Source organism: Rhineura floridana, chromosome 6 (assembly GCF_030035675.1).
Source record: "Rhineura floridana isolate rRhiFlo1 chromosome 6, rRhiFlo1.hap2, whole genome shotgun sequence".
NCBI lineage: Eukaryota > Metazoa > Chordata > Lepidosauria > Squamata > Rhineuridae > Rhineura > Rhineura floridana.
In genome coordinates, this window is record NC_084485.1 from 85,998,471 (window position 1) to 86,015,374 (window position 16,904).

General features: G+C 44.0%; 1 protein-coding gene across 1 annotated transcript; it reads right to left on the reverse strand.

Moving 5' to 3' along the window:
• Positions 1-14,662: 14,662 nt before the first annotated feature.
• On the reverse strand, positions 14,663-15,962 carry TMEM275 (transmembrane protein 275). Its single transcript, XM_061630628.1, has 2 exons — positions 15,464-15,962; positions 14,663-14,748 (listed from the first exon to the last, which is right to left on the reverse strand). The coding sequence occupies exons 1-2, from the start codon at positions 15,960-15,962 to the stop codon at positions 14,663-14,665; spliced, it is 585 nt and encodes a 194-aa protein (XP_061486612.1).
• Between the last annotated feature and the right edge of the window lie 942 nt (positions 15,963-16,904).

Genomic DNA, 16,904 nt, shown 5'->3' on the forward strand with positions numbered 1-16,904 from the left:
AAGCAGACAGTGTCCAGGGAATGAAGACTTTTTAATAAATAAATAAATAATTCATTTCTTTACTGTTCACGGCCCCCTCTGGATTACTTTGTGGCCCCCCTAGGGGTCCCGGCCCCCAGGTTGGGAACCACTGCTCTAAAACATCATAAAAACAGACTTTAAAATATATTAAAACAAAACATCTTTAAAAAACATCTTCTTTTAAAAAAAATCTTTAAAAAATCTTAAAAAGCAATTCTAACACAGATGTAGACTGGGATAAGGTCTCTACTTAAAAGGCTTGCTGAAAGAGGAAGGTCTTCAGTAGGTGCCAAAAAGATAACAAAGATGGTGCCTGTCTAATATTTAAGGGGAGGAAATTCCAAAGGGTAGGTGCCACCACACTAAAGGCCCGCTTCCTATGTTTTGTGGAATGGACGTCCTGATAAGATGGTATCTTCAGGAGGCCCTCACCTGCAGAGCGTAGTGATCAACTGGGTATATAAGGAGTAAGACAAATCTTCAGATATCCTGGTTCCAAGCTGTATAGGGTTTTGTACACCAAAACCAGAACCATGAACTTGGCCTGGTAGCTGATGGGAAGCCACTGCAATTCTTCCAGCAGCTGGGTAACATGTTGGTGATACCCTGCCCCAGTGAGCAGTCACACTGCCGCATTTTGCACCAGCTGCAGCTTCCAGACCAACCTCAAGTGCAGCCCCACATAGAGCGCATTACAGTAATCCAGCCTGGAGGTTACCAGTGCATGGACAATAATGGCCAGGCTATCCCAATCCAGAAATGGCCACAGCTGTCTTAACAGCCAAAGCTGGTAAAAGGCACTCCTAGACACTGAGGTTACCTGGGCCTCTAGTGACAAAGATGGATCTAGGAGCACCCCCAGACTACGGACCTGCTCTTTCAGAGGGAGTACGACCCCATCCAAAGCAGGCAACTGACCAATTATCCAAACTTGGGAATGGCCAACCCACAGCACCTCCATCTTGCTAGGATTCAGACTCAGTTTATTGGCCCTCATCTAGCCCATTATGTTGAAATGCATTACATTTTTCGATTGAATCTCTTCCTGGATACACAATAAAGGAATATCCCAGGGTATAGTCCCAGGTATGGTCAGAAGGCACATGAGGCCACCACTTGCTAAAGCTAAGCAGGTCAGGGTCTGGCCAGTGCCTGGATGAGAGACCACCTGGGAACCACATGTATACCACCTTGGGTTCCTTGCTGAAAAGAAAGGTGGGATATAAATATAAGAAAATAAATAAATAAATAAATGATATTGTATGTGTAAATCACAAGATGTCACAAAGGCTGCAAACTTGGATGACTTTAAAAAAGAATTAAATAAATGTGTGGAGGATAAAGCTATCAGCGGCTACCAGTAATGATGGCTACATGCTACTTCCAATATCAGAAGCCCTCTGAACACAGTTGCTGGGAAGCTGGAACAACAATGCGAGACGGCTATTGCACCTCAAGTCCTGCTTGTGGGTTCCCCAAGAGGCATCTGGTTGGCAGCTATAAGGATGCTGGACTCAATGGAACCTTGACAGCCACGAGAGTGGGTGTATACTGTAGCCAGCGTGGATTTTTCACATTCTGCAATGTTAAATTGAAAATACCCCCATGCCATTCTGATGCTTCCCATAAGCTTATTTCAAAACAAAACCTTACAAATCTTATATTTCTGAACTCAGAAACGCTTGCTTAACAACCGTCTCAATTTTCATGGTGATACATAAAACAGAGAGAATCAAGAGTTCAAAGTCTAAAAAGAGAGAGGAAAAACCCAGAGCCTTTTTGGACTTTTTTCTCTCAGAGTTCTCATAATCTGCTGAAATTCATTAAAAATCAGTTATGTTCACAGAGTACCTGTAATCCTAATACTGACCTTGCCCCATACTCTGACCTTCATTTTCTGCAGTTTAAAAGTTAAAAAAAAATGCCTGGCCGATTTTTAATTAATTTAAAAACTTTGGCTGGCAGCCTATGATAACGCGGGGCATGCTCAGTAAGAACCAACTGTCAGTGTTCTAAAAGCCTCACAGCTGCTGGGCTTGGCTAATCAGGGGGCCCCACCCACACCAGACTTTGATTTCACGTGAGACAGTCATGGCTTCCCTCAGAGAATCCTGGGAAGTGTAGTTTGTGAAGGGTGTTGAGAGGAGACTCCTGTTCCACTTAGAGTGCTTCAGTGGTCAGACTGGTTTAACAGTCAGCCACTCTGATTGAAGGTCTGTGAGGGGAACAGGCGTCTCCCAGCAACTCTCAGCACCCTTCACTAACTACACTTCCCAGAATTCTTTGAGAGAAGCCATGACTATCCAAAGTAAAATAAAGGCCTGGTGTGGATGTGGCCAGGGACAGCTTTGGTTTAAATTTGGGTGGGAGGCTACATGTGCCTGCTGTAGAATAAAAAGGTGGGAGAAAGGCTGAAAAGCAATGATACTGTTCACAATGTTTTCCTTTTGGAAAGGGGCTTCCCTTCTGCCCAGTGCCCACCCACCCAATCTCCTCCCCCTCCCCTCCCTGCCCCTCCCCCAGGTCAGTGTTGGACTACGACCTGGGAAACCAGAGTTTGAATCCCCACACAGCCATGAAGCTTCCTGGGTGACCTTGGGCCAGTCACTGCCTCTCAGCCTCAGAGGAAGACAATGGTAAAACCACCACTGAATACTGTTTATCATGAAAACCCTATTCATAGGGTCAACATAAGTCAGGATCGACTTGAAGGCAGTCCATTTCCATTTTCAAACATGATTGCATAGAAATAAATCCCACTGAACTCAAGAAGTATGCAAATGATCAAACCCTCCCTTCCTTCTCCTCCCTCCTATCCCTTCTCTCTTGCCCCTTCCCTCCCCCTTCCATTGCCCCTCCCTCCCCATCCCCATTCCCTTCCAATACCCTCCTTCCCCTTCCCCCTCCTCCCCATCCCGTCCCTCCTCCCTATGGTCAGTTTTACCTATCTTAAGCATGATTGCAGGGAAGTAAATACCATTGAACTCTATAAGCATGCAAATGATCAAACTTCCCCTCCCCTACACCTTCCTTTGCCCCCCTCCAATACATTCCTTCCCCTTCCCCCTCCCCTTCCTCCTCCCCCATGGTCAGTTTTTCCTATCCTAAGCATGATTGCATAGGAGTAAATCTCATGTAACTCAATAAGCATGCAAATGATCAGACCTGCTTTCCCCCTCGTTCCCCTCTCCTCTCCCTTCCCCTCTCCTCCCCTCTTCCTTATTCCTCCTCCCTTGCCCACTTCAGCCTTCCCTCCCTCCCCCCGGTCAATTTTACCTATCCTAAGCATGATTGCATGGGAGTAAATCGCACTGAATTCAATAAACATGCAAATGATCAAACCTGTCCTTCTCCTCCCCTCCCCATCCAGCCTGCTCCCATCCCAGTCCTCCCTTCTGCATTTCCTCCCCTCCCTCCTCCTCCCCCCCCTCCCCATCCCCTGATTGCAGGGGAGTAAATCCCACTGAACTCAATAAGCATGTAAATGATCCATCCATTCTCAGCAAACTTGGACAGGATCCCATTTCTTACCTCCTGGATTAAAAAGCAGGGAAATTCACTAATAGGCAAAAAGCCTTGTGGTTTAAGAATGTAGCTATAGCCCACAGATATTTCTATCAAACTTTAAAAAGCAGGGAAATTGGGCAGCTATAGTGAATGCACCAGGGGAGTAGGAGACCTGACCTCCTCTCTGAGATATTGTACTGCCCTACAAATTTGTCAAAATGCAAACACAATTTGGGTTGATCTTTCACAGTCCAATCCACTTCCTGTGTAGTCTAGTGTTGTGGCCACCACCTTGCTAAAGCTAAGCAGGTCAGGGTCTGGCCAGTGCCTGGATGGGAGACCACATGGGAACCACATGTATACCACCTTGGGTTCCTTGCTGAAAAGAAAGGTGAGATATAAATATAAGAAAATAAATAAATAAATGATGATGTATGTGCAAATCACAAGATGTCATGAAGGCTACAAACTTGGATGGCTTTAAAAGAGAATTAAATAAATGTGTGGAGGATAAAGCTATCAGTGGCTACCAGTAATGATGGCTACATGCTACTTCCAATATCAGAAGCCCCTTTCTTCTGAACACAGTTGCTGGGAAGCTGGAACAGCAATGCGAGACCGCTATTGCACCTCATGTCCTGCTTGTGGATTCCCAAGAGGCATCTGGTTGGCAGCTATAGGAAACATAATGCTGGACTCAATGGAACCTTGATCTAATTGAGCCTTCTTTTGACCATGAGTATTACCATGTTAATTCAGTGAATGCTGAGACTCTCTGTATTTTCAAGAAGTTTGCCACAGTCTATAGGCTTCATACAACAACCCATGTACTTATTTTCATTCACCAAATGCTCGAAAGCGTGCCAGGTTACATCTTGGTCTCTCTCTGGGTACCAGTTAGCACAACATATCCTGCCAATGAGCTAGTTTCAAGCCTGCAGATTCCCAAGTACTATCTATTAGCCAGTGCTTTATTTAATCAGCCCTTTGAGTTTCTCTGTTACATTTTAATCTTGAGTAAAATTCTCCTCTCTTTTTGCCATAGACTCCTTAATCTCATTACTCTTGGATGTCAGACCAGACTAATCACCTTGGCCATGAAATCAAAGACAACTGTAGCAACAGCCAGGAGGCAAGTCGTTTCTGGAAATTAATTCTTCTAGCAGACAAGCAAAATGCCACTTTAATAATGGGAGGTGGATCTTAATTTTGCTGTGGAAAATTAAGGCATTTCATGGAGATGGAAACACAAGTACGGAGTTGCCACCTTTTTTTTTCTCTGGGAAGGATCCCTGTGCCTGTGCACTAGCATGATAAGCAGACTTTAAAGATGTGAAGCTTTTCCAGGCATGGGATTGCAGGGAAGGGAAAAGCTTTAACTACTGAATCTGTCCAGCAACCATAAAAGGCACAAGAGAAACCCTGCTGGTAATTTAAAAAAAACCCCTCTGGAAACAATGCTTGAAATAACATTGTCCAGTCCCAACCCATAAGCTGTGCCTGTGACGTTAACAGTGCAATGTCCCACAATGTCCAGTGGGCTTTACTCTTTAGTATGTGTGTTTGGGGTTGCAGCCTAAGACCTCCTGCCCCCATGCTGTGGTAGTCTCTTTCTCCATCCTTCTTTCTCAACTGCTACAGGGCTCAGGTTGCCAGCTTTTGAACAGAGCCCTGTAGCTGGCCCTTTAGGAGAGGCAGTTATTATTAGACACGAATGGGGCAGACTAAGCATATTGTTGAAGGGCTTTAGAGCAGATGGGAGGAGATGCAGATTCCTTGGCTTGGGAATGGAGCCTGTCTTCGGAACCAGCATGTCTGGAGTTCTCTTACTCTATGCTTCCTCATTTCCACTCAGCCCTACTGCAACAGGAGTCATAAGAGGGAGTGTTATTTCATCCTCTCCCCCACTTCCTATGGTCTGTTGTAATATTTCAGGTCATTCCAGAATACCTTGTTGATTAATACATCCATGTGCTGGCTTCAGAGAGGAAGGGCACATCATCTTGGTGGACAGCTGTCCTACATTTGTGAAGCTTCCTTTGCATGGAGACAAACCAAAGACTAAGGAAGACTCTGTTTGTAAAACACACACACAATTATACAGTGACTTTTGCTGACCAGGATTAAACTTCTACATGTCTGAGGCATAGTCAGCACCAGCAGATGGCATTATTGGGCAATTGCTAGGGTCCCCGGTATCCGGCCTACCACTGAGACCTGCTGTAGGTCCTCCTTTTTTTCCTGACCCAGAGGTTGGAGCATCACTAGGCATCTGGGTCTAGCCACCATTTTCATTTCCCACAATGCTCCAGATTGACATTATGGAATGATGTTATATAATGTAAATCTGTAGCATTGTAGGAAATTAAAACGGCAGCGAGACCCATCTGCCCACCGCTGCTGGAGGTCTCACCTCTGCCAGGTAAGCCCAGTAGGGGCTACTGATGGAGGGGAAATCCAATAGAGGACAATTTTCCTAAGGCTTCTGGAACCAGCCTTGGTCTGACATTTTAGAATAATTTTATTTTAATCGGTTTTCATCTGAATATGTGTATTTCCATGATAATCCAACCTGACTCCCAATTTAGATATAAATGAAGCTCCACCTACAATTTAAACTTGAACACATCCTGTTCAAAAACAGGGGTGGGTGGGGAGATTTGCTTAAACTTTCTTTGTTTTGGCTCCTAACAATAGGAAATGTCATTCTGAGACACAAGTTCACCATAATCCAAAATTATATGCATCCAGGACAGACATTTTTCTGAATAATCAGCCATGCATTTGGAACTCCAACTTAATTTGCCTCTGCATGATCAGTGCAGCATTGGAGTCCATTTGTGTGAGCTCCGTTATTCAGTCCCACTGAGTGAACAGAGTAGTGGTGCTGTTGTTTTGTGTAGAGACCACAGTCTTGAATCCCTTGTAAATACACATTGTCCATCTTAGTGTATCTGATGATTCCTATCTGGTATGCAAGAGTGTTGACATAATCCCAAGGATATTGATCTAAGAGGGATCCACAACTTCTAAGGAAGGGAAACAGAAAGCTTTTTCAGTCCAAGCCCACATTCCCTTCTCAGCAGCCTTTCAGAGGCCACATGGAGTAATGGGTGGAGCCACAGGCAAAAGTGGGTGGAGCAATGGATGTACATGCCCCTCTCTATCCCCATTGTCAGAGTTCAAGGATGCATTCCTGCCTGGCAAAGGCTGGGGAGGGATGTGGCTGGGAAGGGTCCTAGGGTTACATAGGCCTGGAGGTCTGTGTTTGGCCCCAGGGCCTGTGGTTCCCCATCCCTTTCATAGCAATGGTGTCACAGTTTGCCTACACAAACGCTTTCCACACATTAGTGAAACACGGAACACGAGGCAGGCTCAACACCGGTATGCGCAGGGAACTGTCTGGGTCCATGCAACTCGACAGGCTCACTGGGGCTGATCCTCAATTTGTCTCCTGCCTGACAATGCCACTGCCTCCACCACTGCTGCAGAGGTGCTTTTGGAAGGGAGTCATGCACCTGCCATCTTATATTTCCCAAAATTTAATGCCCAATCTCAACGCCAAGTGCTGCATTTTGGGAAATGTGGGATGGCACTTGCCCAGCACCAGTCAGGGCTAAGTGACCACTCAGCTCCCCTCAAAAAGCACCACCACTGCCATTGTAGAGGGAGGGGTAAGTGCTTCTGGGGGCTGGAAGGCAAACGTGTCTGGGAAAGGGAGCCCTAGTGGTGGCAGGTGGGGTACATAGATGCTGAGGGGCTATTGGAAGCACTGTGGTGATGACTTTCTCCAGCCTGATGTTGACCCTGGGCAAAATTCAAAAAGTGCACTGGAATAGATACAACATTGTAGCCCTGTTCAGGTGTTCAGAGCAATGGCTGAGAGCACAAACTTCATAGAGATTGGGGGATGCCCCAGCTTCATCAATCCCTCACCCATCCACTCCCATCCTTCACATAATTAGCACAAAGGGCTGAAGGGAAATTCTAAGCATATTCAACTGAGTATGCTTAGAATCTCCCTCAGACCTTCACACTGAATGCCTGAATAGAGCTTGTGACAGCCTGTGTTGTAAGCAAAACAAGGTTTTAATTTCTAGAGCAGCTATTAAATGTATTTCATTACCATTAGCCCCAACTGGGGATGGACAAATCTGACAATTTTGGCTTCTCTAAGTTTTTCATTTTTCCAATATTAAGTTCAGTTCTCCACATTTCTACATCAGTTTGCTTTTTTTTTTTTTGCTAAAAAAAGTCCTCACAAAGATTCATCCGTTTTTTCATGCATGCTCTCCTAAGATACATGTTTTTATATGCAATGTTCCCTAACAAAAACTTTTTGCAAGCAATTTTCCCTAATATAATGCATTTTTGTGATGTTTTCACAAATATGTGCAATTTTATGCACTCTTTCCCCTCACATATGCATCTTTGTACACATATTTGCTTGGAGAACTACATAGCAAGATTTGGGGAAGCGCAGATGTGAAGGACAGCTGTGTTTAGTTTCAGGAAGTGCGATTTAGGTAGTTTTGCATTAAAATGTGAACCAAACTGAATTTCTCACCCTTCACTTTGTTCTTGTTCTGTGCCTTCAAGTCGACTACGACTTATGGCAGCCCTATGCAGAGCCACCCCTAGGTACCGGGAAGCGGGGCAGTTGCCCTGGGCCCCGTGCTTTGGCAGGGCCCCGTGCTTGGCGATCTGCATATAAAAGCAGCAGCCGGCCGCGTAGAAATGAGCCGGGAGGAAGAGGTGCAGTGGCGGTCTCCTGATGGCCGCAGTAGCGAGCCAGGAAGGAGAAAACCTCGCAGCGAGAAACATTAAGCGAGTCTACAGCAAAGGCTGCAAAAAAGGGAGCCGCAGCCAAAAAATACAAAGCCGCCGCCAATGAAGGCTGCAAAAAAGGGAGCCACAGCCACAAGCTCCTAGCAGCCAAAATACAAAGCCTCCGCCGCTGCCTGGAAGAAAGGATATATAGAGAGAGAAAGAATGTGGGGGGGGGGCAAATATGCTTTTGCCCCGGGCCTCGCACACGCTAAGGGAGGGCCTGGCCCTATGAATCAGTGACCTCCAACAGCATCTGTCATGAACCACCCTGTTTAGATCTTGTAAGTTCAGGTCTGTGGCTTCCTTTATGGAATCAATCCATCTCTTGTTTGGCCTTCCTCTTTTTCTACTTCCTTCTGTTTCTCCCAGCATTATGGTCTTTTCTAGTGAATCATGTCTTCTCGTGATGTATCCAAAGCATGATAACCACAGTTTCATAATTTTAGCTTCTAATGATAATTCTGGTTTAATTTGTTCTAACACCCAATTATTTGTCTTTTTTGCAGTCCATGGTATGCGCACAGCTCTCCTCCAACACCACATTTCAAATGAGTTGCTTCACTAGTTCTATCATTATCACCTTGTCCAATCCCTAGAAGCTTCCTTTCCCCTCCCTGTAATAGCCTGTTATATTTTTTGTTTCCACACCCATAGCAGATAGCTTGGTAAGCTACCCCCAAGGCTCCCATCCAGCTTTTGGAAATGGACATTGTGGAGAAACTGGGCTTGCTTTGGCTAATATATGCATGAGGCAGCCATTGTGGCCATTTTTGCAGCCACGATTTTCATCTACTTAGCTTCTACAGTGGCAAGATGGCAATGTTTTTTATTCTTGTGCCTCATATCAGAATCGTACTCCAAGAGTGCTTATCGATGGTTCCTTCTCAAACTGGGAGGAAGTAACAAGTGGGGTACTACAGGGCCCAGTCCCGGGCCCAGTGCTCTTCAACATTTTTGTTAATGACTTGGATGAGGAGGTACAGATCATGCTTATCAAATTTGCAGATGATACAAAATTGGGGGGCACAGCTCATACCGTGGAAGATAGAAACAAAATTCAAAGGGACCTTGATAGGCTGGAGCATTGGGCTGAAAACAACAGAATTAAATTCAACAGGGATAAATGCAAAGTTCTACACTTAGGAAAAAGAAACCAAATGCACAGTTATAAGATGGAGGATACTTGGCTCAGCAGTACGACATGTGAGAAGGATCTTGGAATTGTAATTGATCACAAGCTGAATATGAGCCAACAGTGCGATGTGGCTGCAAAAAAGGCAAATGCTATATTAGGCTGCATTAACTGAAGTATAGTTTCCAAATCGAGTGAAGTATTAGTTCCCCTCTATTCAGCACTGGTTAGGCCTCATCTTGAATACTGCTTCCAGTTCTGGTCTCCACACTTCAAGAAGGATGCAGACAAACTGGAACAGGTTCAGAGGAGGGCAACAAGGATGATCAGGGGATTGGAAACAAAGTCCTATGAGGAGAGGCTGAAAGAACTGGGCATGTTTAGCCTTGAGAAGAGAAGACTGAGGGGAGATATGATAGCACTCTTCAAGTACATGAAAGGTTGTCACATAGAGGACGGCCGGGATCTTTTCTCGATCATCCCAGAGTGCAGGACACAGAATAATGGGCTCAAGTTGCAGGAAGCCAGATTTCGACTGGACATCAGGAAAAAATGTCCTAACTGTTAGAGCCATACGACAATGGAACCAATTACCTAGAGAGGTAGTGGGCTCTCTGACACTGGAGGCATTCAAAAGGCTGCTGGACAGCCATCTGTCAGGAATGCTTTGATTTGGATTCCTGCATTGAGCAGGGGGTTGGACTCGATGGCCTTATAGGCCCCTTCCAACTCTACTATTCTATGATTCTATATCCACAATAGGTCCAAAAATCGAAGCCATTAGTCAGGCAGGAGGGTTGTGCTATTCTAAATGGCTAGTTTCTCAAACAGCTAGATCAGAAGTTAAGAGCAGAACTAACAGAGCCATCAAACTATCCAGTAAGCCTAAAGTGCTTTCTTCGTAAGATTAGCCACCCCCTTCTTCAAGGAACTTGGTTAAGTCATTTCTGACTTATTTCCCAGTGACACATTGATTTAATGGTGAATCAGAACAGACTGCAGGCCAAATGGTATCACAGTGTAAATTATTTTGATGGGGCTGTAGTGTTTAGACAGTTCTCCAAAAATGTAGAAAAAGTTTCTCATCTCCAGTTCTTAGGTTACCCAGCTCTGCTGGTCATCGACCGTAATAAAATCAATCAATCAATCAATCAATCAATCAATCAATCAATCAATCAAAAGGTTACCCAGCATATGCCATTGAGAATATGTTGACCTTTTTTCACAGCAGTCAGTGTGCATCTTGTTTCTCCAAGGTAATGCACTGATTGATAAGAATGAGGCTGCTCAGGTTTGGCTGCAGAAGACTAAGGAAATATCTGAATATACTATATTTTATTGAACACATGGAGAGTCCAAAGGGCAGCACCAGACATGTGCTAAACAGTCACTTGCTTTTGTAAACATGGAAACTGATACTAGAATATGACCACATATTAACTGTTTCTGTACAGAACTGGCCATAAGCACTTTACACAATGAAATTGACATGTTTCAACATATTTCCAATATTTTCCTCTCCAGTTTTTAAAGAATTCAAGCAGGTTGTTGTTGTTGTTGTTGTTGTTCTGCTTCCTGTGTAAAATGCCCCTGCTTCCCAAAATATTTAATTTTTGAAGACAAAAAATAAATTTGAAAAATAACACAAATTCACTTTCTTTTAAATTATTTCAAAGCACTCCTCCTTTTGAAGAAAACAGAGAAGCAATTGGTGGTATGGACCTTAAATGCGGGTCTCCCTAAAATGGAAAATTTCCTGTTTCTCCTGACGTACTGAAGAATCTTTATATCAAAGTGACAATGAAGAAAAAATGAATACCTTAAACATGCATGGGCTTGCTCACTAAAAGTAGACATTGTCACAAATATTTGGGGCTTTTCTTTTGCTGCAATTTCAGCTGATTTCAGGATGCATTCACAATGTTAAATCTCAACCACAATTAAGTTCTTGCATAATTAGCACTTGGATCTCATTATTTCCAAGTTCACATGATTCACTTGTAAGGAGCATCTTTTGTTTGCTAATGCTGTATCTTAGACTTGGAAAGTTAACCTTGATGAATCCCCTTCCAAATGTGAATGAATTCTAAACCTCTCATCTCAGGTTTCAAATGAACCTCCTCACACATTAAAAGCATGCATGAGGGGACATGTGCAGGCTAGTACCTGCCAACCACACATCCCGCTGGCCACATGTTCAGTGAGTGACAATGGAAAATGGCCTGTCCTACACACAACCTACAGTGCCTCCCACACATGTGCTTATAACATATGAGGGAGTTCCTGTGTGAACTCCCTTCACATTAGTGATGAATCAGTATGTCCAGTCATCTAGTAATTGTTCCATGGGCTGGCTCAGTCATTCGTTCCATTCATATCAGCTTCTCTTGAAGAACTTCTAATATCAATTTCAGGGTTAGCGCTTATGTAGTTTGCTGCAGGTCTTGGTTTATGTCTCTCCTCACGCACACACACACACACAGAGGTTACTAATGCGCAGCACATGATTTCCTCAAATTTTCTTTCTGTTGTGAAACATACTGTCTCAATTTTAGATATGAGAAGATAAATCAACTGACTTAAACAATATTCCTTTTATTAACAGGACTAAACACAGTAAACAAATAAATGATAACTATAAACAGTGCAGAAAATAAGCATGCAAATGAAACCAATACCAAGCACCTTCTACATAACAATGATGTCAAATGTCTGTCACTGCCTGAATTTTAACAATCAGCCTCTGTGAAGAAAAAAATATTTTAGGTTGTGATCCTAAACGCACTTACTAGGGAGTAAGATTTATTAGGATGTGTCCAACTAAGTTAGAGTAAACCCTCTGAACTCAATAGACTTAAGTTAGTCACACTACCTTGTCCATTTATTTCAATGAATCTACTTTGCGTATGACTCAGACACAACCAGTTGAACTTAGTAGGACTTGAACAATCCTCCCTTCCTGGGAGATCCACTGCAGAGTCACCACTGCATCCAGAGCCCTGCTGATTCATGCCAGCCATGGCAGAAGGTTTGCAGGGGCAGGGCTTTTCCTTATTTATTTTTACAATAGGAGGGCATTAAATACCTGAAGGATACAACTTGTTCAAGAAGAACAGAAAGAATAAAAAGGGAGGTGGCGTTCCGCTAAATGTTAAAAATATATATCCCTGCACAGAAATACAGGAACATGAGCTTGGCAGCTCCACCAAGAGTATCTGGACTAAAATTAATGGGGCAAGTAACAAAAGGAATGTGGTGCTTGGAGTGCAGGACACAGAATAATGGGCTCAAGTTGCAGGAAGCCAGTTTTCGACTGGACATCAGGAAAAACTTCCAAACTGTTGCCATACGACAATGGAACCAATTACCTAGAGAGGTAGTGGGCTCTCCGACACTGGAGGCATTCAAGAGGCAGCTGGACAGCCATCTGTCGGGAATGCTTTGATTTGGATTCCTGCACTGAGCAGGGGGTTGGACTCGATGGACTTGTAGGCCCCTTCCAACTCTACTATTCTATGATTCTATGAAATATGCCAACTCCAGGAGGATAGGATTACTCCCTTAGTTCTTCCTTCTCCTCTCTTCTGCATTCATCTCTTCTTTCCAGGTGCCATTGATGGGTAGTGCCACGGACCTCGCTTCCTGGCAGCAGTGTCACTGCCTCATACTGGGATGAGGTGATGCAGGGCAGTGGTGAGGCCAGGTGGTGCAGGTGCATGGGTGGAGCCAATCTGGTACTCCTGCTGCTGGGCCTGCCTCAACTTCATGGGTGCCCTGCCCCACCCCTTCACCAGCCTAATTCATGGCAGGAGTAGCAGCTGATGGGACTGCCTTGCTGATCTGGCTTCTAATACTGTGAATCACTGCCAGTTACCGAAAGGAGGAGGAACAAAGCAGCTGTGAGTTTGGTGTGGGCACAGTGGCAGAGTCAATCTAACATTCCTGCCCCTGTGCCTGCGCTGAGCTCCCCACAGCATCTGCAGCACCTGCAGCACCTGACCTCGGCAGCACCATGCCTTGCCCCATCCCAAGGATGATACTGCTGCCTGGAAGCTAGGCTGTAACAATGGTGCCAGGAGGCCAAATCCATGGCACCATCTGTCATCACCAGCTGCTCCTGCTTTCACCCCCATTGTCACCAAGTGATTTACACTTCCCCCTGAGTTTCCCTTCACATTGCATGCCATTCCCTTCCCACACAACACCTCTTCAAACCATAGAGAAGTAAGGCATTGCCCCATGTTGTAATCATTTTTGACATGGTATTTTACTCAGTGTGCACACATTTTCCTGTATACGGATGACATGCAAGGAGAAAAAGGGTGCAAACAAAGGGAAAAAACAGCAAGTTGTGCATGTGCAATAGTCTAAGGAAGGCCAGAAATCAAAACTGGAAGAATCACAAATGCATCAGCACCACTCCAACAAGTTTGGAACACCAAATTTGGTAAGAAATTCAGATGGAAAGAACGCCATGAACATCCCTACTGTAGCCTAATCTCTATCCCTCATCTTATTACAGTAAAAAGATGCTCCCAAGGAAAGTGTGAAAGTCTTATCTAATTATGGCACTCTACTTTTGCGGCACAAACAATATCTGGAAGTAAAAAATGAATATTTCCAAGTTAGACTGAAGCCTTTGACTGGACAAGCAACACACAACACATTTAATCTGAAGTGATGGGTGAGGAACCTTTCCCACCTGTCTTCTCTGACCATTGTAAATTCTAATGACCTCAAGAAAAGACCATCTCACCCTGAAATCAGTTAGATGTCTGGTGGTTTGATATGAGTAGCGGAGAACATGTTCATTCTTTTCATTCATGAACAATGCCTGAACTACACAACTGATTGTGCAAGAAGGGCTTTGAGTGATTCTTTCCCCCAAATGAAAGGCTCTTGTTAAGATGCAGAGAGATCAAAATTTCCATTATGTGCACTACTGTTCATCACAATATATATCTGCACATGTCTCCATATTATGTGTATCCATGTTTCAGAGGTCAAATCACAGTCAAGACATTTTCCTTCCAAATGGATGGATGTTCAGAGACTAGCCTACTGATCCCAACCTAGTTGTACAATATTGTTTTGCCCCACATCCTGTTATGTAAAGTCCATCCATAATGTCTTCTCACATTTTCTCTGTAACAATTGCAATGCTGCACATTGCTACTCTGCACACTCTGTGTAGGATCCTGTGATACACGTGCCAACACAGCCAAGCATGCTGTCAGCTACACAACTGACACCTGAATCTGAAAACCAGAAGGTAGAGGAAAGTTAGACAAGGCAACATTTAATGTGTGTAACTTCCAGTGATGTTTGCAGCAACCAGTGAAAATGAAGAAAAGGTGAGGGTAGGGTAAATTGTAACAGGCAAGATAGATTTTAAATTGCATTGAAGAACTGCTTCATTTGGCCTCAAAATAAAACAAATCAACCTCATAAAATCTGAATGCCAATTCTCTTTCCCGTGTTACCATTGTTCATTACGATCTGCCATTCTTTCTACAAAACAGAATCTGCAAATTTCCCACTGTTCTTGTATGATCAGACTCTGATCGCCGTATTATCGTTCACAAACCCATTAAAATAATGAATGACATCCAGGGGATATGCTGTTTTCAGTAGCTGCACGCTGTTGATTCGTTAGTGCCATCTTTCACTTTAATTTCATTGCTCAAAATTCAGTCCTTCCATACAAGTGCTTGGCATTTCGCACTACAGCTGTCTGCTGATATCTAAACAATTGCCACTTCATTATGCCTTCCCCTTAAATTTCTCAACATATTCTAATGCATGTGCAAGCCAGCACTAAATTGGATTCCAGATGCTTGGTGTGCTGCAAGCTCATCTAACCATCTGGTCACATGTTGAAGTGCCTGCTGCCCAGCTACTCATAAATATTCTCCGGTTTAGTTTATGACATGGCCATGTCTCTGGGCAAATTCAGTTGTATTGATTCCCCACCTGCTATGTATTTTGCTGCTGGCCCGTTGCTATCCATTGTGAAAAGTTTGCAAGTCTTCGAATTCTCATGAATAGGGGTAGACTTTTTGGAGGACATTGGAGAGTTGGTTGGGCTCAGTTGCACAGCAGTTGTGTCTTGCACTGTATGCTCACTGGTTTCAATTTCAAAGGCTGTACTCCCAGGTTTGATGAGCCTAATGTTGGCCCCCGGTTTGGATTTTCTTGTGCCATGAGCAGGTGGCCGTCGGCTGCAGATACAACATGCCCCAAAGAAAGTGAATGCCACAACCAAAAGGATGGGACCAATGACAATGGGAGGGTTGTTGACAGGCAAGAATGTCCCAAAAGCAAATGCTCCCACCAGGGTGATGTTAATACCTGCAAGCATGATGCACAGCCCACAGGCACAGCAAAGAGCTGGGGAAGGCAGTCCCTGAGGCCTTGTCTTTTTCTTGATTGGTTTCTGGGACAAAGGAGTGCTATTCTTTTCGCTGAACATGTTGGTGTCTCAAATGGGGCCCTGGATTTCACTGAACATACATGGTACTCACAAGATGGTAGCTGCTCTGAATTTCTGAAAAACAAGAAAAGGCAGAAAGGCATGTAATAAACACATTCATTCATTCAGACATTCTATCTGTGCAAATTCACAAAGATTCAGTTTGGATAACAACACTGAAACCCCATTTGTATCATGGTCAGCCCCAGAGGATAGCAAGCTTGGGCATTTGCCAGGACCCCAAGAACTCACTGCCCTAACAGTCTGGTCATTTCCATTGTGCGCATAAAACAAATCATGGCTACTAACCATGATGGCTATGTTCTATCTCCACTGTTGGGGACAGTATGTTTCTGAATACCAGTTGCAGGTATTTAAAGCCTTTGCACATAAAGGAACAGAAACATAGGTAATGCAACCTGTAGTTCGATCCTAATTTGTGATCTTAAAATCAGGGTTCATTCACAGGGCAGTATTCAACTAATGCATCTAGACAGCACAAGGATTTCTGCTTGTGCAATGGGATTTTCTCCCCTCTCCTCCCTCTGTGCACACCTCAAAGCCTCCCCAAATCCAGAGTGTTGAGGGAACCACTAGAACAGATTTAGGGGGCATGCAAGAGGAGGAGAGGGAGAGAAATGTCCCATTGTAAAAGCAGAAATCCTTGCACTGAGGGAACGTTCACATAGTGCTATGTGGGATCCAACCCGCAATGTCTGCTCTGTAATTTATGACGGATAGATAATCTGGTGCCAGCTGGCTTTGTCTCTTCAACTGCTGAAAAAAGAAGAAAAACTACACTGCATTTTATTGTTTTATGTTACTGCATTTTAATATTGCATTTTATTATTTCTGTTGTTGTTTTGCTATTATTTTGTGAGCTGCCCAGAGAATGTTTTTGAGTGGCCTATATAAATATAGCAAATAAAGAAAATACTTACT

Bases quoted from the DNA above. Each gene is read 5' to 3' on its own strand.
- TMEM275 (XM_061630628.1), bottom strand. From the start codon at position 15,962: ATGTTCAGCGAAAAGAATAGCACTCCTTTGTCCCAGAAACCAATCAAG. The intron at 14,749-15,463 runs GTGGGGAATCAA...TCTGGTTTTCAG, and splicing joins AGCAGCAAAATACATAGCAG to ATTCAGGTGTCAGTTGTGTA.